We start from the raw sequence: 23,496 nt of genomic DNA, 5'->3' as shown, positions 1-23,496 counted from the left end.
AGAACAGGTCAGGGTTTCTGCAGTGTGTTGGTGCCATTGATGGGTCACACATACCCATTATTGGCCCACAGGAGTACCACAGTAACAAACAGAAAAGGCTGGCATCACATCCTCTGAGGAGGTGTGGATTGAAAAGGACTCTTCAGAATATGCTGGGATGGCTGGGAGTGTGCATGACACTCGGGTTCTGAGACTATGCACATCGTGGGAGTTGGTCGAGCGTGGAGGCCTTTACCCAGGCCTTTGCACCAAGAACATTGGTGGGGTGAATGTCGGCTACTATTTGTTGGGGGACTCTGCCTTTACAGAATTGGCTCCTGAAACCATTTCCTGACAATGGCCGACTGACAGCAGAGCAACGACCTATACAACAAGAAAATGTCCAGGCCCTGGGTCGTGGTTTAAAATATGTTTGAGAGACTCAAGGGTAGGTGGCGCTGACTTATGAAGAGCAATGACAGTGACATTGAACTGGTGAAACCCATGGTATTGACCTACTGTGATCTTCACAATCTTTGTGAAAGTCATTGGATACACCTGTTGCAGGAGAGCCTGTGGTGCCACTAGCGCAGGATGCAGAGGAGGGCAGGGATGTACGTGACAGTCTGATGCGGTACTTGATAGGCAGGTTGGTTTTGTAGGCTACCAATCACAAATTCTAACAATGGAAGCTCAAATAATTGTGTAGGCCCACCATACTGTTCCCAAGCTTACCACTCAGTGGAAACACCTATGTTGTCTGGAGATAGAAAGTTGCCCATAGGATCCATAGATCCCCATCATTCTTAATGACCCACATCAACTGTCATCATTTACAGGGTGTCTTGAGATTGTCTTCTTATATGGCAGTCTTTTTTACAGGATGCATGAAATACAAGGATACAAGGATACAAGGAAGTTTATTGTGACATGCATATAGTTACTGGAAGTAAGAAATGCAGTGAAATTATGTGGTGTCAGCCTATTTGTGCAAAGTGGGGGGGTAAAAAGTGCAGTAGAAGAGGGGTTTAGTAGATTAAGTGGCAAGGGCTGCATAAGAAAGGTGGGGGAGGATTGGAATTGGGGGAGGGGGGGGGGGCACCAACAAGGAGCAAATATTATTGTGGAAGTCTCTTCCATTGTGTGTCATTTTGCAAATGTTTCCAATATGCCCACTGAATACAAAGATGCTGTTGTTCTATAACTGAAGATGACTGGTGCTGAATTTCATCCATCTTCTACCTGGATAATGACTTAGCCAATCTCACAGCCCCTATGATTCTGTGGCCTGTTTGGAGGTAACCTAAACATGGTGCAGTTTGGCCCTATTAGAGACAGTTTGACTTGTAATGGGAATCCAAATTAGCTTGGCCTCAATTAAAGGTGCCATGTGTAATGTCTGCCAAAAATCAATTAATACTTCACATTCCATAAAAGATGGGGGCAGTATACCTCCAGAAAGTGAGTTGGTCTACCCTAGAGTAACAACCAAGAAACGTGTATTGCAGTTTGGCTGGCGGTTATGTTGTCCGCATGCCGCCTCCCATGGCCGAAACTGGTATTATGACACCTGTCGGGCTGTGGCTAGTAATTTAGCATGCTAATTCAGGTTGATATCTCTGCAGCACTATACATTGTCATTTTTTTAATGACATCATCACCCTTATTTCTTCTCATTCTTTTGATGTGTGTAGCTCATTTTTTGGATATTCTTACCTCAATTCTTACACATGGCACCTTTAAATGTAATCGTCATGGGCGGATTATGAACCTTCAGGCCCCTATATTAAGGGCCCCCCACTAATTGTCGCATATGTGGGAGGGGGGGTTTGGGAGTCCTCCGCCAGAAAATTTTTAATTTGTTTAATGTGATTTCCTGTATTTTGGTGCATTTTGGGGATGCAGTTCAATACTAAATTCAATCAGATTCATAGTCTACACCCTGATTTGTTGATATTGAGGCAAGGATTCCATGCAATGGCTTGTGCTTCAGGGCCCCCTGACCCCTTGGGCCCCTGGGCCTGGGCACGGTAGGCCCGTGCAGTAATCCATCCCTGGTAATCGTACATTTTTTTTCTTATACTCCCGTTTTTCATATAGGCCCACACTAACTCAGAAAGGCTCTTGTACGTAACTCTTGTACACACAAGCCAAGGGCTCTGTTTGTGAGCAGAATGGCACCAGCACATATCGACATCTCAATTATAACAATTCAAGGTCACTGTTTCAAGAGCCAGTTGAATAGTCTGTAGCCTATTTGCTTATTACAGGGAAGGCAACGTGAGCATGGCAGAGTAGTGAGGAATAATAAGAGACGTGGGTGAGGTGACTTGGAGTGGTGTGTGTAAATCAAACAGGATTGCGCAGCAGGGCTCCAGTGACTGCCTCCATCGGAGGTGAGCTGGCAAAGAGGGGACCAGAGCAGGGAGGCGTGGAGCGCAGACCTGCGCGGCTTTGGAACCAATTTGAGAGGCCTTGTGATGCAAAACCATTCCTCGGCAACAGACAGTTCCCATGGCAACGTGGAGCTGCCAAAGTTCCGCGTTGACGAATGACAGCTCCCCTCGCCGCGCGCGGTCTGGCTTGTGTGAGTTGCAGACGGCGGGTCCCTGCGCCTCAGGGCTGCCAGGGGGTTGGGGGAGGGGGTGGTGGGGGAGAGGACATGGGGAGATAAGGAGAGATAGCAGGGAGAGGGTGAGGGAGGGAGAGAGAGTGCGGGGGACTTTTTCTATCTATCAAAAAGGGACACTGTCATGATGCACTCTCTCTTTCTCTTCCAATTTTACCACCCGCCGCCTCGAACAACAACAAAAAACAGAAACATATGCAGGCAGATGCATTCCTCTATCTTCTCACTGCATTGTTACATACACATCCACACTCACACGCACATCGACACTCATACACATATACGCACGCCCGCGCGCGCCACACACACACACACACACACACACAGTGACACTTTGAGCCCTCATGGTGGATAACATCACTACATAATCTGTTTTATCAGCATTCTGATTATCTTGCATCCCCATCTGATGCAGATCCCGTTCCCTTTACAGGGGACGCCTCCTGGAACGGATAATGGCAGGACACAGTGGTTTAGCGTGGCAGACACACCCTCCACTTTAAATAAACCACATAGGTAAACGCTTACATTACAATGCACTGCACATGTGCTCTGCGATCACTTAGCCTCTCCGCTCTGTGTGCACCTTCGCTGCTGCGGTGACAACAAGCCCTCGGGGTTGCTTTAGGTTCGGTGATGAATCGGAATGACAATAACAAACACTACCTCCCCTCCCTTTAATTATTATTATTATTATTCAGAAGCCTCCAACACCCCACACCCGACCCCGTCTTCCTGTGCGCTGAGCTGCGGGTGCAGTGAATGCGTGAAGTCAATCGCATGCGAGTTGTTGCTGTGCAGAGGCCAGAGCACTCAAGTTAAATTGCTCCGAATTTTTCCCCTCCTGTGCGTCGCTGCTCCGGCACAGCCCCCAGCGGCAGAGAGCAGAGCGCGGAGGCTATTATCTGCGCGGTGTCGGGAGTCACAGAGGCGTGGAGTTACAGCTCATAGCAGCAGAGGGTGATGCCGGAGCGCCAAAGACGAGCGAGGAAGCAGGCAAGGAGGGCGGGCAGGGCGGGAGGGGTTGGGTAGAGGGGAGGAGGGGAGCAAACCACTCGAGGCTGACAGCAACAAATCTGTATGGATGAGCAGAGCGGAGAGCGAATCCCTTGCCTTCCAGCCATATCATGATGAGCCCCCACATCGCTGGACCAGACAGGAGAAAAACAACAAAAACAGGAACGCTTTAGAAATGAGCTGCTGTCTTTGATTCTCTGTGTGTGTGTGTGTCTGTGTGAGAGAGAGGTTGTTTGTGTGTGTGTGTGTGTGTCCATGTCTGCGTGAGAGACTGTGTGTGTGTGTGTGTGTATGTGTAAATAAATATCTATATGAGATTGGTTGTTTGTGTGTACTTCTGTGTGAGAGGTTGTGTGTGTGAGAATGTCTGTGTGACAGAGGTTATTTGTGTGTGTGTGTGTGTGAGTGTGAACCCCCATGTGAGCCCTTTTTCTGCTTCTGTAATAGTCTTTTTTTTTTCTCTCCCCCCCCCCCCCCTCTGTACTGCGGCTCAGGGTCTGAAGACGAAGGCTTTGTAACAGGCGTGGCTCGCCGCGTCGCTCGTGCCCTCCGGGGAGCCTGGCCCGCCGCAGCCAGTAAATATTGTTTCCATAGAGATAATAGAGATGACAGGGGAAGGAAGTGTGGAGGTGACTGCCTGTGTGTCAGGAAGATTAATGGACGCTGCACGCTGGAGAGCAGCCGCCAAGCCTTCTTTTAGCACAGGGTAGAGAGGCTGGGGAGGGGGGATGAGGGGAGGGGGGGAATGCCACGCAGGTGGAGGGGGGCCAGGACAAGTGTCACTGGTGCTGTTGGAATAATGAGGGGAGACAGAGATAGATAATGAGGAGAGAGCGAGCGAGAAAAAGAAACAGAAAGAGAGAGCATTAGGGGTGTGTGTGTGTGTGTGTGTGTGTGTGTGTGTGTGTGTGGTGTGTGTGTGTGTGTGTGTGTGTGTGTGATGGAGAGAGGTTGAGTGTGATCTTCCGAGTGTATGTGTGGGGGGAGCAAAAAGGGTGCAAGATTGATGAAGAGAGGACTGTGAGTGCCTGAGAGCGAGAGAGAGAGAGTGGGGGGAATGAGCGAGAGTCTGGGGGGGGGGAGGGATGAAAAATAAGTGGCTCCTCTGTGCCACTCTGGAGAGTGCTGGTAGCATTACGTAATGCTACTAATTCCTCTAGTGCTTTTCTGCTTCCACTGCTGCTGCATGATCTCAAGGAGCATTAGGAGGCTTACCCAGGCATCTCAGGGAATCAGGAGGAGTGCATATGGATGCACTTAAACATACAGCTAAGATAATAGTGTAATGCAAAATGTATGACTGAAGATCACTGCATTATTATCATGCACCAAGCCATCATTCGTCCAGTCTGATTGTAAGATGGAGTTTGCAAAATGCCTTTGCTGAATTCGTAGTCACCTACATACGCACCTATGTGCCTGTGTGTGTCTATTTGTGGCTGTGGATAGCAGCGTCCAGACGAAGGTCATACCAAACACCAACAGCAAAGTTTCTCAATGACAAACCACAGTAGGCTACTACATTTTGGCCTACATATTTCAGGCGCATGGGTGAGGCAGATCTGTTTGAATATTTCAGCCATGACATGTGAAGGTACTCAAAGGATGTGTGATGAAAAGACGTATCACTTTAATAAGCAGGAGCTGGTTTGGAATTTGGTCTTTTGAACATTCCTTTATTCATTGTTACAGTCACAAAAACCATCACATAAAAATTACTGAACAAAGTAGGTCGACATTTCAGAACAATGCTCTTTGTAAGAAAATGCAAACAGATAGGCTTTTGTTTCCCTGTCTCCAATCATGACACTGTTGTATTGCTCGTATGATGTTTCTGCCGGTGCTCCTGGAAAGCTCTCCGTAATCAAACAAAAACGGAATCAAAGGGAAATGCACAAATAACAAACATCCAAAAAAAGCTAACTTTGAAGTGAGGGTACTTTTATTTGTACCTTGTCAGAGTGCAGGTATCTTAGAGAGATACAGTATCTTTTCAAGTCAGAGAGGGATCTGCTCTAATGACAGTTGGCTGAGCTTAGGAATGGAATGGTTCATGTTTTGTGACCAAGTTAGTTTATTTCTGTCTATAGTATGTACCTGTAGTTTAATCTTTTCACCTGATATGTTCCCCCACTACGACATGTGTAAGAGGCCAGTTGTATGGGGAAATGCCTTTTAATCAATGTAAGAACATGGGAAAGTGTCCTGGTGGTTTATTGTTGCCTTCCATGTAGTTTTTTTTTTTTTGTTAGCAGACCTTAACTAAAACTTTGTCATTGTCCCCAGAGGTGATCATGATGTAGTCTCTTGAAAGTCAAGATACTTAGTCACAAATACAACCACAAACTCTATTAACATTTCCAAATAAAAAAGAAATAAGGCACCTTGTGGTAGTTTCTGAACAGAAACGGGTCTTCATGCTTCTCCTGCTTGTTGCTGTTGCACTCTTTTTTTTTTACTCTGCCCAAATTAACCCTGCACCTTGTGCTCACATAAAACTCTTCTGACCATCCCTTTTAAGCCAGGGTTTGCGATCAGATGGACTGTGAAAGGCTGACCGCAAACTATCACAATTCTGTTTTCAATGGAGAAGACCTGATCAGGCCCTGCAGAGCTCTAGTATGGAGCATTGCAGTGCTACTCAGGCTGGCCCAGTGGGCATTGAGTGCTTCGAGTGAATGTAACGGTCAATCAGTTTGCTCATCAGATGAGCCGGATGGGCCCGGTCCAAACGAGTCCCCTGATGCTCGGTGCAAATCTCTGCGACAACATTCAGCCTCTGCCCAACACCTGCCGTCACGGCCTCACCTTTTTTTCCGCTCTACTTCCCCACACCCCCCCTGGGCCGGCGGAGCCGCCGCTATTTCCGTCCCACCTGGCTCCACACCAACGCTCCGTGGAGGCCAGTCTCCATGGCGTCCAGGCTCCAGCGCGAGTGGCTGCCCGCCGCCACACCTGACAACGCCTCCGCACCTCCTCCTCCCCTCTCTTGCTCTCGCTCCCTGTCGCGCTCCCTCCCTCTCTCCCTCTCTCGCGGCCTGTCCTCGCCGGCTCTGCCGTGTCCCCGCTCGTTGTCCCACGCCACTGTCCGCTCCCGCAGTCTGCTCCTCTGCGGCTCTTTGGAGTCCAGTGCCCGGGCGGCGGCAGCCGCGGCCTCTGTGAGGTCCAGCCCGGGGCAGAGCGAGTGGGGCTCCCCGTCGGCCTCTCCGTCCTCCACCGGAAGCAGCTGAGGGAAAGCTGGTGGAGAGGATGAGGAGGAGGAGGAGGAGGAGGAGGAAGAGGACGATGAGGACGGGTGAGGGGCGCCTCCCTCGTAAACAGAGAAGGGGAAGTGGAGGTAGCGTCCAGCGGCGTAGAAGCAGCAGCAGGCCGGGATGCACTCGGGCGCTTCGCCCCGCACCAGCCGGAAGCGCTTGCGGTAGGGCCCCGGCGCAGCGAAGCAGGGCCGCAGCGACTGGGGGACCGGGGGGTGGTTGGGCCCGACCTGGGCCGGAGGCGGGATGCAGGCGGCAGCAGCGGCGGGGGTGGGGGCAGGCCCCGGGGGCAGACACCACTCGCTCTGCAGCAGGATCTCGGTGCGGATGCGGCGCAGGAGGTTGTTGATGAGCACCGAGCGACGCAGGAAGGCCTCGGGGTCGTCGATGAAGCGCATCTTCTCCAGGGACAGACGCAGGACGTGGGCGCGCTCCTCCAGAGCAGGAGCAACCTGAAGACACACAAACACACACACACACGCAGACACACACACACACACACACACACACACACACACACACACACACACACACCCCCCGTTGTGAGCGTTCACCATCAGAGCCATCGCCCTGTACTGCGCTGCACCGTCGTGAGCGTACCCTGACCCAGTTTTCTGGCCGTTTCATAGGCGGCCTACAGTACTGCCTGTCTGTGCAGTGCACTGCGAATGTGTCACACTTGTGTGAGCGCAGCTGACTGTGGGCATGAACAATACTCCTGAGGGGGTGAGAGGGTTCATCGTCTTCAGGGGTTTAGCTGATACACCACACCATATTTTTGGTTCATTCTTTGCAAAACGGTTCAAGAGGGGGGAAAAAAACATGCACAGATGAGAATGGTTGGATGATTTCATTGGGTAAACAAATCTATTTCCAGAGGGACGTCTACAGTATGTGCTTTAGCATTCAAACATGAACAAAAAAAAGACTGTGGGGAGTCAAAAGTTCACTGAGTTGAAAAAAATATATAATTACAAGATGCTACCGTGACTTGCAGTAAACATTCCCCAACACATAATTCTGTGTTTTCTTTGAATGCTGTCTGCCGACACTATGGGATTTTCTAAATGAGCATCTCTTAACTATATTTTCCGTGTCATTGCTCCAAGTTTCTGTGTAGATTTATGGGATTCTAGTAGGACCTTTTTCGGGAAATGTTTTTTTCTTCGATAGGCCATCTACACCACACCTTTCCGCTTTTACACCAGACATGCAGTTAACTTGTGATTTAAGATCGTCATATTTAGACGCACAGTGCCTCACTTACAGACACGCCACCCATCTCAACGGCACTTACGCTTTGGCAGTAGCTCCTGAAGCTCAAGTGGGGCTCCTCGTCCTCCACGAACTTTCGTTTAAAGTAGGCGATCCTTGACATTGTCACATGATCAGGGGCTCTCCTGCAGTGAGGCTCTGCTGGTGAAATGAAAGAAATGTCGTGAAGCACCTCGACATGTGTGTGTGTGTGTGTGTGTGTGTGTGTGTGTGTGTGTGTGTGTGTGTGTGTGTCTCTCTCTCTGTGTGTGTGTGTGTGTGTGTGTGTGTGTGTTAGCCTCTATCTGCATCAAACATGCAAACGCTCGCACGCTCTGCTATTTGCAAGAGAGGAGGAAACATTGTGGTGGCGAGGCGGAGAAGATGGGCTCGGGCAGAGTGCCTGCTGGAGTTCACCCCAGATTTCCCTTCCTTAAACAAGCCCGCTGTGACACAACTACGTGACAATAGCCAGTCTAGTGAAAGGAGGGAAAATGTGTGTGTGTGTGCTTGTAAGTGTTTATATGGGTGTATGAGAGAGAGAGAGAGTGGTGTGTGTGTGGGTGTGTGTGTGTGTGTGTGTTTGTAAGTGTTTATATGGGTGTGTGAGAGAGAGAGAGAGTGGTGTGTGTCTGTGTGGGCAGAACTTGGCCTTGCCATGGAGAAGGGATTTCGGGAGTGTTGCTCAGGCAAGGTATTTTGAGGCCCGGGCTGCCCAAAAACTCGGCCATTTGAGGTCAGTACGTGTGGGGTGGTGGGGGGACGTGTTGGGGGGGCTTACCCTCGGCCAGCTCCTCGGTGGCGCCCTCCGGAGGCGACGGGCTGGACACGCAGCTCTTGCTGCAGCGCTCGGACTCCCAGATGGGCTGGTACTGTGGGAGCGGCGCGTCCCCCTCGTGCTCGCAGAAGGGATTCATGGACAGGACCAGGGTCATCTCTCCCCTCCTGCGGCCTGCCAGGGACAGAAAGGTCACCGGAGGTCAGAGCCACGTGTCCTAGTTACCAGTCAACAGATGTCTGCTGTAACCCACAAGAGGTCTGCACATCTATTACACACTCACAGACAAATTAGGCTACAAACTGAGTACCCATATGCATGAGTAGAGTAGGTGGCAAGCACAGTATGATACTGACACACACACACACACACACACGCACGCACGCACGCACGCACGCACACACACACACACACACACACACACACACACACACACACACACACACACACACACAAAAGCATACTGTATTGGATTCACTGCTTTTGAAGAGACACACAGTCTATTTGGTTTTGTATCACTTTTGTTTTAAGGTATAAAACAACAGCAAACCCAGGCAAACAAGTCAACTTGAGCGATGGCCTCTCATGATCATGTCTTCTTGTGGGACCACACCAAGGCTGATATCATTCCCTGCCCCAGGTCAACAGACCTCCTCTTCCTCATGCACTTAAAGGTTACACTAACAAAGCATTTGAATAAACATTATCTGCCTATCAGCTGCTCCTATCAAAGCACATGACACATAACCACTCAAAAGGGCATTTAATGGCCAGATGAGGTTACCCCCATTGATGTCTGGTGTTACACATTCAAATGATACCACAGCAGAGCCGGCGTATCAGTAGCTTATCTACTGGTGAGATCAATAACGTGTGCATCCAAGCTCCTCATAATGGCCTTCAGTGACCTCCAGACCCAGACACATTAAAGTGATGTGGTATAATTAGATTCATTCACTTGACGGCAAAGAAGCCCATCAGCTTTTAAGGGCTGGAATGTCGCTTCAGTTTGCCTGAGCCTGCAATTCAGCACTACTAGAGTTTCAAAGTGTCTCGCTGGGAAAGTTCATGTTTTTTTCACATGAATGGAAGAGGTATGGGGTGGGGTGGGGGGGGGGGTATAGGGGGTGGAGGAGGGCTGACTGCATGGAAGCTTTGGGCCACATGAGACTGACTATCTGTCTCATCAGCCTGGTGGAGTGACTGCGATGCACTTCCATTGAGTGCATCTGATCAAAAGATGCTCTGTCGGACCATGGGGTTGACCTACATTTCAGTTATTTGAGACAGGCAAGCAGCCCTGAGAAGGAGGGAACACTGAACTATTTGTCTTTGGGAGTGTGTGTGTGTGTGGGATTGGGTATAACGAGGAGAGCTGGAACAAGTGTGTGTGTGTGTGTGTGTGTGCTTGTGTGTGTGTGTGTGAAAGAGAGAGCTTATTGAATCAGTGCGAAACTCAATCTGCCTTTTGATCTGGGTGAATCGCTGTCATCAAGTTTGCCATCAGTACCTCCCCTTAGTGCAAAATGGATCTCCAGCTGTTAAACGACTCTTCTTTCCTCCTCTCTTCCTCTCCTCCCCTCCTCCTCTCCTCCTCTCCTCCTCTACCATCCCTGCTTACTCTTCCACTTCTCTCCAGGGCTTCCTCTGTTTACCGTCATTACGATACCAGCTCCGAGAGGCCCTGATTGACAGCTCGGGCTCCGGATCCGTGAAGTCAACACGCTTGTTAAAAACCGGACGGCCTGTGGCGACGGCGGTGCCTCGAGTTCTGCACACGACGCAAGCATGTCAGAAACGGTGCGTGAAGCCGTGTCGACACGCGCTCGGAAACACCTTGGCCCCTGGGCCCATGCGAATAAATCAAACCTTGGGTTTCGGGGGCCACGTTCCAGCTCTCTCGCCGGGTCGGCTTGTTTACGGTCACGGTTAAATTTCCATGTCTTAACGGGAGTGCAGGCTCGAGAGGCGGTGGCGAGCGCGACACACTCCGCCATCAATCAGATAAGGACGGAGAAAAGTAAAATAGAGGGAGGGAAGAGAGAGAGAGAGAGAGAGAGAGAGAGAGAGAGAGAGAGAGAGCGAGAGAGAGGCCTGACACTGTGTGCCCTTTATAGGAAGTTCTCAAGGGACAACAGTGTGACAAGTGCCTCTGCATTATTGGAAATTGAAAAGGAAGAGGAGGGAGTGGAACAAGTGAAAGGGGGAATGTGCGAGAGACGGAGAGTGAGAGTTGATGGAGGAGAGCGAGGTGGGGAGCAGGGAGGGGATGGGGGGGGGGGGGGGGGGGGCTGTCAGCTCTAGCTTCAAACTCCTGCGAAGGCGAGGTGACATGATTGGCTGGTGGAGAATCGGGGAGCAGGAGGTGTCATCCCCTACATCACACACACACACAAACACACACACACACACACCCCTCTTTCTCATCCAGCCCCATCCAGCCGCTCCGAGGACCTTGGCCTAATTAAGTCGCTCGTTACTGAACCTGCAGGAGCATCACGGATAATTAGCCAGCTCGCCCACTTCCTCCCAGGGCTGTCTTTTACCTCCAGCTACTTTTGCTCCGCTTCCGACACCCCCCACCACACACACACACACACACACACACACACACACACACACACACACACACACACACACACACTCCCTCGCTCCAAAAACAAGCATGCCATCGCTCCCTTCCAGTCCCAGGGGAGCCCTTCTTCAGACATTCCCCCATCTCTCCCTCTCTCTCCCTCTCTCTCTCCATGGCTTTCATCCTCCTTTCTCTTTTGCCTGACACCATCACCAACAGCAACATTAGACAGCTCTCCAAGTTTGGAAGGAAGGGGGGGGGGGGGCTGAAGAGATGCTCCCAGTATGTAGAGCAAAACTTCATATGCTTCTGTGTGCATATAAGAGAGAGGGAGGGGGGAGAGGCAGAGAGGGGAAGTAAAGAAAAAAGAAAGAAAGAGAAAAAAACTCCCTGCGGGATCTTCTCTCTCTCCGTCTCTCTGTGTCTGTCTTTTTCTCTGTCTGTTGTTGTCTCTGTGGAATGAAATAAGGGTGTGGAGGTCCTGGTGAAGAGAGAGAGAGAGGGAGAGAACAAATAAAAAAGGATAGAGAAATAGAAAGAAGGACGAATGGACAAAAGAGAAAAGAGAAAAAAATGACAAAAGCAGAAACAAGAAGGGTATGGGATAGTTCGAGGTTCGAGAGAGCATGGGAGAGAGAAAATCAAGATAGACACACATACAGAGAGAGAGAGAGAGAGAATATGAGAGAGGAGAAAAAAAGAAGGGATAAAAGAGGAAGAGCAGACGAGAGAAGCTGAATCAGTCTGGGGCTCAGTCGGCGGGCTTGCTCCTCTTTATCTGGCCCCAGTCCCCCCCCCCCCCTCCAGCCTGCCTGCCTGCCGACCCTCTGCATTATTCCCTTTGATGAGGAGAAATTAATTGCGGGGAGAGGGTGAGAGACAGGGGGAGCGGGAGAGAGAAGGAGGACAGAGCTGAAGGGGAAGAGGAGAGGAGAGGAGAGGAGAGGGTGAGAGAGGGTGAACACTGATGGAAGGGAACGGCAGAGGAGAGAGAACATGTGAGAAAAAAAGGGGAGGGAGAGACAGAGAGAGGGAGGGAGAAGACTGGAGGGAGGGAAGGAGATACAGTGGAAGAGAAAGAGTGAAAGAAAAAGCGAGAGAGAGACGAGAGAGAGAGAGAGAGATAGAGAGAGGCGCCTGAAGAGCTTTGTCATGACTTGAGAGAATGTCCTCAGGGATGATTTCTGTTTGTGTGATTGACACGAACCCTCTAACCCCTAAATCCCTGCGGGACAGTAACTGTACACTCAACACACATGCACACACTCACACACACACACACACACACACACTCACACACACACACACACACACACACACACACACACACACACACACACACACACACACACACAGTGAAAACCACAGCCCAAACAATATTGGCAGCTGTCATGGCAGACTAACTGCGCCTTGCACAGGTGGAATGTACTCTGAAAGGTCATCCTCTCGCATGGCTGCCCCCCGTTCTCCACGGGGACGCCGCAGACTGCCCCTGACAGACCTCCCCGCCCAAACACTTCCACCACACCTCCGCTGCTACGCTTTCACATGGCAACCCGGCCTCCCAGACACACACACTAAGAGCAAGGCTGTGTCCAGACATTTTGTTTCTTCTCTCACATTACTGTCTGAATTATACTGAGTACAGAACATTATGACACATTGGGTGTGTGTGTGTGTGTGTGTGTGTGTGTGTTTGGTTGGTGTTCTTTCAGCATTTCTAAAAATGTTGAACATCTTCCATGTTTGAAAGCACGCCGTGAGCCAGCAGACCAGTTCTAGTTCTTATGTTGACCTACTTACCAAGGTCGACTACTTTAAGTGAAGGGTGTTTGAAGAGGGGAAACAAGCTATTTATCATCAGTGTGCTCTTGATGTAGTGAAAGGAGAAAAGGAAAGAAAAGGAAAAAAAACAACTGAAGAGCAGTTTTCGTTCGTGAGAAAATGTCTGGGGCAACATTAAACACGTCTTCCATAAAGCTGAAATATGCTCGGCGCGGCCACAGAAGCACAATTAGTTCAACATGCTTTCAATGAGCGGGGAAATTAATCTTTGCGAGTGTTTGGGATGAGCATGTGAATGTTTATGCCTTCCCCCTGGGCTGTGCCGAATGCCGCAAGGAACACCCTGTGCCTGGCCGGCGAGTGAGCAGGTTTGTGTCAGGGTCTTGGAGCAGAACACAAGGTGTGTGTGTGTGTGTGTGTGTGTGTGTGTGTGTGTGTGTGTGTGTGTTTGTGGGATACGTGGCAGCGTTCGGTGCTCGGCCACCTGAGCACAAGTGCAGACCAAACAAACATGCCGTTTGGAGGTAAACACACCCAGCCGCAGACTTGCAGCCACTCTGAGCCATCTGGCTGTCACACCAAACACAGGGTGCACTCACACACTGATAGGTGTTACATACACACACACACAAAGCCATACACACACACACACACATAAACACACAGAGGCACACACCAACTGTACAAGTGTTACCACACAAACATGCATGCATACAGACACACGATACACACACACAGAAGCACACACCAAGTGTTAACACACAAACACACACACATTTCCATACAGACAGACATTCAAACTGCAAATTTCACACATGTCGACTCCCCAGGAAACAAATACTCCTCTTCTCTCTCTCTCTCTCTCTCAATCTCCCTCTAACACACAAACAAACACACATAAATGTGGCAGCATTACTAATGCAACCCATGTCATAAATATATCAAGGCATATTAACACACACCAACCTATACCACACACACACACACACACACACACACATCACTCAAGTGAGTGCTGAGTGCTCTGTAATAAGTGTGTGTCTCAGGAGGCCGGTCCTCCCCGTGCCTATGGTTCTTAATCATGAGGCTGACACTAACAGCACTTAACCTCTCTGTGAGCCCCTCCTGCAGGAGAGCGAGCACAGCCGGAGAGCACGGCCCATAGCGCACCGCACCACACCGTACCGCACCACACCGTACCGCACCACACCGCACCGCACGGCACCACACCGCACCGTACCGCACCACACCGCACCACACCGCACCGTACCATACCGCGCCGCACCGCTGCCAGCCGAGCGTGCCGCCTCCTGTAAATCTAACGCCCGCCTGTCACGCAAAACCACACACAGCACTGCCTCCTGCATTCGACATGTCACACACACACACACACACACACACACATACAGAGAGAGGGAGGGGAGAGGGAGAGCCAGGGAGAGAAGGGGGGGGGTCTCTAATATTATGCACATCACACACGCGTACACACAGATCCAGCCTCACATATTACATGCATTGCACAACACTTCACACACAATGAGCTTGCCACACACACGCACACACAGCCTTTCTGTGCGTCTCACTTAAACACATTACACACTTACACATTATACCCAGCCGGCACAAGGCAGGCTTTCATGCTTGATATGCTTGAACAGATTCATATTATACATGTACTGAAACGGAGGTACACATGTTTGTACATGCACACACACACACACACACACAGACACACACACACACACACCCCCGCCAATAACGGCAAGCCACAAATCTTTTCCAGACCAAACATACACACACACACACACACACACAGAGACACACACACCAACAACACCCCCAAACCCCCCTACCCACACACACATGCACACAAGAAAAGAATACCAGCAAGCCACAAATCTTTTCCAGACCAAAAACACACACACACACACACACACACACACACACACTCACACACACACACACACACACACCACACACACACACACACGGGCCTCCTGATCAACTGCACACTAAAAAGGTCTCCTGAACTAATCGCCTCATCTCTACAGGGCACAAATGATATTTCACAGTCAGGCCCCCCGATAGAGGCGCGGGTGGCGGGAAATGATTAGTAACAGATCATTACACATTTATGAACTCCGCCTCAGCAGCCACGGATGGCCACCGAGCCGGCCAGGCCTACGCACCGGCCTCATCATCATCATCATCATCATCAGGTCTGGAGAGGGTTAGATAGGCTGGTCATAAGCGGCCACTGTCCCTCTTCCACCTCGACTCACTGAACAATGATTAGAGTAAGGTGAGGAAGACAGGGCTCACCAACGCCCCCCCCCCCCCCCACACACCTCATTTTTATAGAACATTCGACTGAGATGAGGCGACACGCCTTCAGAGGAACCTTGAGCGTCTCCACGGAAGCGCGGCGGCGGAACCTATTTATCTGTCAGTCGCGCGCGTCACAATGTCACCTTTATCTGTCACCTCGCCAGCCGCTGTTGTAAATGAGAAAGTGAGGCGGCGAAGACGAAGAAGAAGAAGAAGAAGAGGAAGGGTGGGGTTGGGCGGGGTGTGTGTGTGTGTGTGTGTGTGTGTGTGTGTGTGTGTGTGTGTGTGTGTGTGTGTGTGATTGGGATGCAGGGCGGGGGGTAAGACAGTGCGGCAGACCCTCTGTGTGCTGAATGAGACGTCGCTAATCAGAGGCGAGCAGGGGGGAGTCCTGTCAGAGACGCCTTTGACTCGGCTGACGGGCGCCTGCTCTGCTTCGCTCTGCTCCTCTCCGCTCCACAGTCAGCCGCCCTCCCTCTCTCTCCCTCTCTCTCTCTCTCTCTCTTTCTCTCTCTCTCTCTTTCTCTGATGCTCCAATGGCAGTAGCTTCCTTTTGAATTCCTCTTGGAAGTCGCTGGGGCTGACACAGGAGGTACTGTAATGCACAAGCTCTCTCTCTCTCTCTTCTTCTATTCTCTGCGTTCTTTCAAACACACCATTCAACCAGCCACCTCCACGCAGGCACATGAAAAGACACCCCCCCCCCCCCCCCCACACACACACACACACACCACCACCACCCCCACCACTCCATCCGGCACCTCATCAAAGTTCCATCAGCACTCAGGTGACAAAAGACACACCGCTGTCTTGGCGCTCGCTCCTCCATGGAGTCAGCCTGTGTGGCGCAGGGGCCGGCGATCATTTCTGAGGAAGGGAGATGTCCTGTGAGCTTTGATGCCCTGTCTGTCTGTCTGTCTGTCTGTCTGTCTGTCTGCTAGTGGTGCGCTGTCTGTGCAGAATGAATCATTAGCTGATGCCTCCCAACTGGCCGCCACACAATTACAGTTTTCCACTGAGGTAATGTATAGGTTTTGGCTGGGCTCGACGACTTCGGCCAACCAGTGCCGAAAAGGCAATCATTATGTTCTTTCTATACACAATGATGTCGTCCCCTGTGCGTGGCTGGGGTTTTAGTACCTGTGTAAATCATGACTGGAATGTGATAATCTAGGCGATGTGGCTCACAGTGACAGTGTTTTCACATCGGCTCTTCGCAGTACAAACCCCTCAGGAGTTTGCAACCTCGTATTATCCTTCTATGGCAATCAGCACTTTGCTAAATGTTGTTGGAATACCCCATACACTTCCACAAAGCCTTTAAATATGTAGCGAAGAGGTCTAAAAGATAAAACAACACACCATTTTTCAACAAGAGAGAATGAACCTCTGTTGTGTGTGTGTGTGTGTGTGTGTATGTGTGTGAATGTGTGAGTAATAGTGAGAACACGAGGGAGAGAGAGAGAGAAAGAGGGAAAGAGAGAGAGAGAGAGAGATGGTGTGAGAAATGACACGAGAGCAAGAGTGAGGGGAGCGGGAGAGATGTGCAAACTGTGAGATTACACATTCGCTACTTGGGTCCAAGAGCCCAACGAAAGTGGCAAGCAGCTTGACTGCCAAGAGGAAGAGGAGAGAAAGCGAGTGGAAAAGGGGGTTTAATAACATGGCAAACAATTAGTTTGCCATTATAGGAGGAGCGGACCTGCCAGGCAAGGGGGGAGGAGGGGGGGGGGGGGCGCATTCACATCAAGCCACTCACGGCGCATTCAAACAAGATTATCCAACACAGCAGCGAGCAGGAGAGGAGGAGAGTGAGGTGTCTCCCTCACCACCCCCCTCCTCAACCAAACACACACACACGCGCGCGCGCGCGCACACACTCACACACACACTCAACATCTATTATCTACCATTTACAGCGCCTTCACTTCACCCCGTCTACCGGGAGGAGAAAAAAAACAACACAAATGAGGCTTAATCTTTCCCTCTTTCCGTCGGAGAAAGATTCAGGTCATCACTTGTTTCCATTTCAGACACACAGTGGCACTGTATCTGAAGGAGCAACAAAAACACATAGTTGAAGAGAATTGGCGGTGGGGGGGGGGGGGGGGGGGGGGGGGGGCGATATATTAGGTGTGTGTGTGTGCGTGTTGGGGGGAGGGGGCAACATGACATCTGACAGAAGTGATGTGGCAGCACAAAAGGGGAGGAAAAGGATGTAGGAACGCAGTGGTTATTTCCATGTGTTCTCAGTCTCTTTGAATTCTCTGCCCGAGTCACTACGAGGTTGTTTCTTGCCACAGCAGCATGACTAAGCGCGGCTAGAGAACCCCCCACCACCACTTTCACACACCGAGGCACGCGAGCAAGCAAACAAACACACACACACACACACACACACATCACACAGGCTTCACACACACACACACAGGGCCACTGGGCATTCTTCTCCCACGGAGCACAGACATGTGTTCTGACAGGGAGGCCACGTGTAGCATTATTAAGGCCAGGGTAGAGCAGAGGACATGTTGAAGCCAGCGGGGCTTAGGCTCTGGGTGGGACCTTGCCTTTGACAAACAAAAGGAATAACAGAGACTCTCCCCATGCAGAATTGAGAATGTAACTGTTCACTGTCATCCATTCCTTACGCCAGCAGATGGCCACAGTACATCTGCCCGTGGTTTACTAACATTCATAAAACATAAAGAGCGCAGCAGCTACAGAGGGCAGTTGCGTAATATCTGCTGGATGTGCAAAGGCGTCAAAAGTGAAAAAGCGAGCCATTATGAAATACACTCAGCCATGTGCGTGCCAAGAGAGGACATATAGTCTTGTTTTAAAACAAGCCAGCGATGACCTTTAAAATAAGGATTTCAAAGGTCACAATTTGCTGACATAACTTAAAACAGGCTTTTCATCATAGTTTGTTTCAGTGCTTCCCCTGATCAGGATAGGGGCTCTGAGTTGGGCTATTATAGGTCTGGTCAAAGAAACAAGACAGCTAAGGTGACTCAGCGAAACACTCTTTAATAATAATAACTAAAAGTACATATTACTTCCGATGGTACCAAAATAGTACTGATTTACATAGAGACACAAGCTGATGTACCTAAAGCTGAGAATATGTGGAGGATTTGTGGAAATCATGTTTTTTTTTAAAAAAGAGTAAAAAATAACCTAATTTAATTGGTAGGATGTATTTTAAGTAAAGGTAGGAGTCACTGCTGATTTAGTTTTCCTACATGAGGTAAGATAAAAACAAGCCATTCAGCAGGGAATAGGAGTGGTGCCACTGACATTCTGAAGTCTGTGACATGGAAGAGTATGGAAACTGTAAGTAATAGAATGAGGTAAAACCACATGTGGGTATGCACACACACACACACATGCACACATACACACACACACACACACACACACACACACACACACACACACACTCTCTCTTTCTCTCCCACTCTCTTCATCTGTAAGTGGCTCTTTGTGCTTGAACCTGAAAGCCCTCATCAAACCACAGCTCCATTGTTTTGGATCGCTCCTCCAAACGCAGGAAAAGACATCAACATGTGGGGAACACATTTTCGGTCCGTTGACGGCTCTCCTGAGACCTAACCTTCAGCTGCGCACTGCCTCATTAAAAGGGAGGGAGCTGTCTCTCTTTCTTTCCAGTCAATTTATCAAGTAACATTCACCAGTGCAAAAAAAAAAAAGAAGAAACAGGAAAAATTTTAAGCTTAAGCCTTCAGTGTTTGGCTGCTGAAACAGCACATTAGTGAGAAGGATACACACCCAGAGGGTTTTCTAGCCCACATCCCAGGTACAGACACCGAATGGCTTTTTAATACTGTCTGTAAGCAGAGAACATAAATCAGGTAGAGACAGCCAAAGGTACAAAATGTTCAAAATAGGCAAAGACCACCAACCCATTAAAGGTCACACCTCGATCTGTGTGGTGCTATGACTCATTCAGACTGGAAAAGTAGAGCACGTTCTTAAAAAAAAAAAATTCGTAAAAACCAGAAACACCCTTCCGACTTGCCAAATCCTTTGTGGCTTCCCAGCTTGTCTAGCCCAGGTCCATTTCAAAGCAGGAAAAAAAGACAGCCAAGCAAGAAAGAACGAAAGAAAGGAAGAAAGAAGGTGGAAAAAAAAGGAAATTACAGCCGAATCAGCCAACACCCATCCAAAGCCACAGTATGGCCCCGGGATGGGGGCAGGAGAGGCACTGCCGAAACATGATCGTGTTGACACAACACCACATCAATGTCACAGGAATGCTGGGCCTGCTTCTGCATCACTGTACTTATGGCTTGAGGTAGACTACAGTCTCATCCCATTTATTTTTTTCTGATAATTTTTCTCTCTCTCTCTCTCTCTCTCGGTCTCTCCCGCCCCCTTTCTCCCTGTCTGTCTCTGTCTCTCAGTGAATCATCAAACGTCATGGCAATGGCCAATGTGCATTTAGTGAGTGTTGTGACAGATGAGGCTCCTTGATTTGATAGTGACCCTCTTAACCTCTCTTTAACCTTCGTTTCTGCTGTTAATTGTCAGTGTCTTCAGCCTGTGTTGTTTGTGCAATGGTATTGGATCACTCTGTGCCCCCCCCCCAAACACACACACACTGGTATAGTCAGATAGACTCACATACGCCCTCAACTCCCCCCGCTGGGAGGCATGAATTGTGGGAATAACTGTAGGCTACCTAATGGCATGCATCCTTAATGAGGATAAGAGTCTGCAGAGACACTGATACGATTGATGGAGCGGTGAGAGCCCTCTAGGAGGTAAACGACTGTGTGGGCTTTTGGGGGCTTTGTGTGTGTGCATGTGTGTGTGTGTGTGCCAGCGTTTGCGACCAGGATCAATGGGAGGGAGCAGAGAAAGCGAATCTGGCACGGCGGTCTCTGGGGGTACACCCCTGCACATCGCCCCAGGCTCGGGAACAGATGCCACACTGACAAGAGGAGCCATGCTCAAACAATAGCCTTGGCCTGGAATGAACACAACCTCCACAGGAAAAAAAAGAGGGAAAGAGAGAGAGAGAGAAAGAGAGAGAGAGAGAGAAGCCACAGCCACGTTTGCCTGCTTCCCTGCGTGTCTGCGAGACTATCACAATTCCATCTTACGCACTTCTCCTTCTAAGGGAAACAAACAGCAAAGGTTGGATTCCTGGCAAGTGAGTCCAGATGTTGTTGGCAGCCACCAGGGCCAAGTGCGTCCGAGTTTAATGCCAGCCCACAAGGCTTGTGTGGATTATTCTACACTGAGAAGTCAGGAGGGGTGTGGGGGGTGTAACAGAGACAGACAGAGAGAGAGATAGAGAGGAATGAGGAGGAAACAGACCCCTCCATGTCCCACTGAGTTGCTTCCAGAGCTCATTTTTCTCCTCAAGGGCGTGTAAGAGGGAGAGTGGCTGCTAACAGCCACTTTCTCTAGCACCCCCCCCATTTCCCACGCACACACACACACACACAAATACATTGATGATACATGACAAGCTGGTCGTGTCAGCTCGTTCCTGTCCCAAATTTTACACTGTTTACTAAAAATGTTTAAAACCCATTTCAAATATTTCAACAACAAATAATATTTTGTTATAATATTTCAAACAGATTCAGATATCATCTTTCAATTAGCAACAAAGTAGCCTATTGACTACTCAGTAGCAATACAACAAGGTTTTATTAACAAAGCGCTAGAGTACCAGTGCATTTTGTCAAACTAAAGATATTTTAACCTCTTTGAATTACAGTCATATGAGCCAAAGTTATTAAATTAGTCGAATTATCCTGAAACTCCTAATGAATGCAGGAGGTATATGCTAAGATAGCCTAATATAAGGTTTATGATGAAAATTACATTTAGTTGAAAATTTAGAAAATATCAAAACATTGGAGCAAATTATCCTTATGATTTGCCATATTGTCCCGTCACGTCAACTAAAACCAGCGCGCTGATTAATCATCATCGAGGTCGGAATAATGACAATAAAAACCCATTAATGCAATAAACTACAAATTCATTAGATAGTCTTCACACCTGTGTCACACACAAATCATATGCGACTTACCTAGAATGGGGGTGATGTACTTGCCCGGAATTCTTTTCCTTACGTAAAGTCAATGTAATTGTAGCTAATGTTACCCTCACAAACAGTCCTCCGCGCTCTGAGATCATAGGCTAGTCTCCTGGGGCGTGCAGAACGGCTGCCTTACAATGTTCATCAATATTCTTCACGCCAGGAAATACTTGCATTGACAGCGATAAATATCATTAGCAAAATGATTTCCATCGACATAGAATCGCGCAAAGTGGTTTTGCATGTCACTTAAATCGCGTAATCATGCCCGTACTTCTTTCAGCAACGGTATGTGACGGGTGTCCTGACTTCATCCGTGTCTGCATTCAAACAAAGCCGTTATGATGAAGCTCTGGTATTTTGGTCGCGTCCATCCAGGTTGTTTGCCTTTGTAGTCCTGACAGACTTCGTTAGCAATCCGCGAAGGTGCGACGTTGCAGCACTTCTCTCGCTTGGAACGACAGCTGTAAAGGTCTGGAGAGCACACCAGCGTCGCCCCATCCCTCACGGTCAAAAGCACTTTTCAAATCAGATCTATTCTGTTCCAGCGGTAGTCCCCTGTTGGACCGCTTTCAGCATAGAGATGGATTTAACGTGTGACCGAGAATGAGAACGGGAGGGAGCGGGCCCAGTCATCTGTTATACATTTCCCCTTTGATCCAACAGCGTCGAGTCTTATTTTCCAGCCTTACTCCAGCATGCATTTCTAGTGTGTTTCCTATTTAGAATAGCTTTCGGACGAGTGCCAATTCTTGCTGCTCACGGCCCTGTTCATTATGCAAACCTATTTTCCCTCTCTACTTTACCACGCCGTTTCTTTTTTTTGTGTGTCACTCTCACATATGTGCAGGTTGTCCAAATTTACAGGAAGGCACATCTGGGACAAACCTCAGAATTTATTTTTCTTTCTCTCTTTTTCTTACCCAGGCGTCCCTGTAAAATTACTTTTCCAGGTGACAGCAAAGAGCACCAAAAAAAGTTTTAAAGGTATTACCAAGGCAGGTCAGTTTCTCTTTTCTTGCAGTACGCTATTCAAAGATAAAAAAAATACGTTACCGTGCAGTGACTGTTATCTCAATATGATCTCTCACTATGCCACAGGTTGCCCTTAAATTTGGGTTGCACCTTCAGGCACATATTTCAAATTGAGGGGAGAGCGTTACAAAACTCACGAGTGCCTCGATATTGAATACTACTACCATGAAAGTGGCAAAACTTTCTCGTTAGTACCTGCAACCACAGCAACACTAGCTCCACCTACTGGTCCTAAAAGAGTAGTGCAGAGCAGAGAAAAGGCCACATCCGAGACATCAACTGAGTCTAATGTAGTGATTATCTACTTTTGTTCGACATTTGCCACAGAACATGAAAACACTGTTAAACATTTCCTATTAATAATTCCAGAAAAAGTTACAGGGAATCCACTTCATCTGAATGTGTAGGCTATTCTGCAGTCTTAACACCGCAGATGGAGCGAGTTCAGCTATACAGCCAGGGTTCTCTCTCTCTCTCTCTGTGTTTGACAGAACACACAAGAAAGCCTTCCCACACAGTTTTGTAACTCTGAAATGATGGCTAATTAAGCCCATTTAAAAGTCTTGACCTTAAGTGTGGGTTGGTTAAATGTGTGCGTGTGGGCAGCCGCGCCTGGCTCCTCATTTGCACCGTGTTCTGGCACATATTTTTCACATGTGTATTTATAGCTGTACAAGAGTCTGTGTAGAGCCACTGAGGTAAAGAGAATATACAATTCATGTCTGAGGCTATACTAGGTTGGTCTGCAATTGTATAATGCCATGTGTGCATAGATAATACAGT

At 49.0% G+C, this 23,496-nt stretch overlaps 1 protein-coding gene across 2 annotated transcripts; it reads right to left on the bottom strand.

Moving 5' to 3' along the window:
• Positions 1–5,280: 5,280 nt before the first annotated feature.
• On the bottom strand, positions 5,281–22,561 carry sertad4 (SERTA domain containing 4). Of its 2 annotated transcripts, none has more exons than XM_042073141.1 (4): positions 21,670–22,561; positions 8,915–9,085; positions 8,177–8,295; positions 5,281–7,331 (listed from the first exon to the last, which is right to left on the bottom strand). In XM_042073141.1, the coding sequence occupies exons 2-4, from the start codon at positions 9,066–9,068 to the stop codon at positions 6,486–6,488; spliced, it is 1,119 nt and encodes a 372-aa protein (XP_041929075.1). In that variant the 5' UTR covers positions 9,069–9,085; positions 21,670–22,561; the 3' UTR covers positions 5,281–6,485. The 2 variants fall into 2 exon arrangements, with proteins under 2 accessions (XP_041929075.1, XP_041929076.1); XM_042073142.1 differs by having other exon boundaries at positions 8,177–8,292.
• Positions 22,562–23,496: the final 935 nt, after the last annotated feature.

This window comes from Alosa sapidissima, chromosome 19, assembly GCF_018492685.1.
Source record: "Alosa sapidissima isolate fAloSap1 chromosome 19, fAloSap1.pri, whole genome shotgun sequence".
Taxonomy (NCBI): Eukaryota; Metazoa; Chordata; class Actinopteri; order Clupeiformes; family Clupeidae; genus Alosa; species Alosa sapidissima.
The sequence above is the reverse complement of the archived record's forward strand: the minus strand, read 5'-3'. Positions and strand labels throughout refer to the sequence as shown.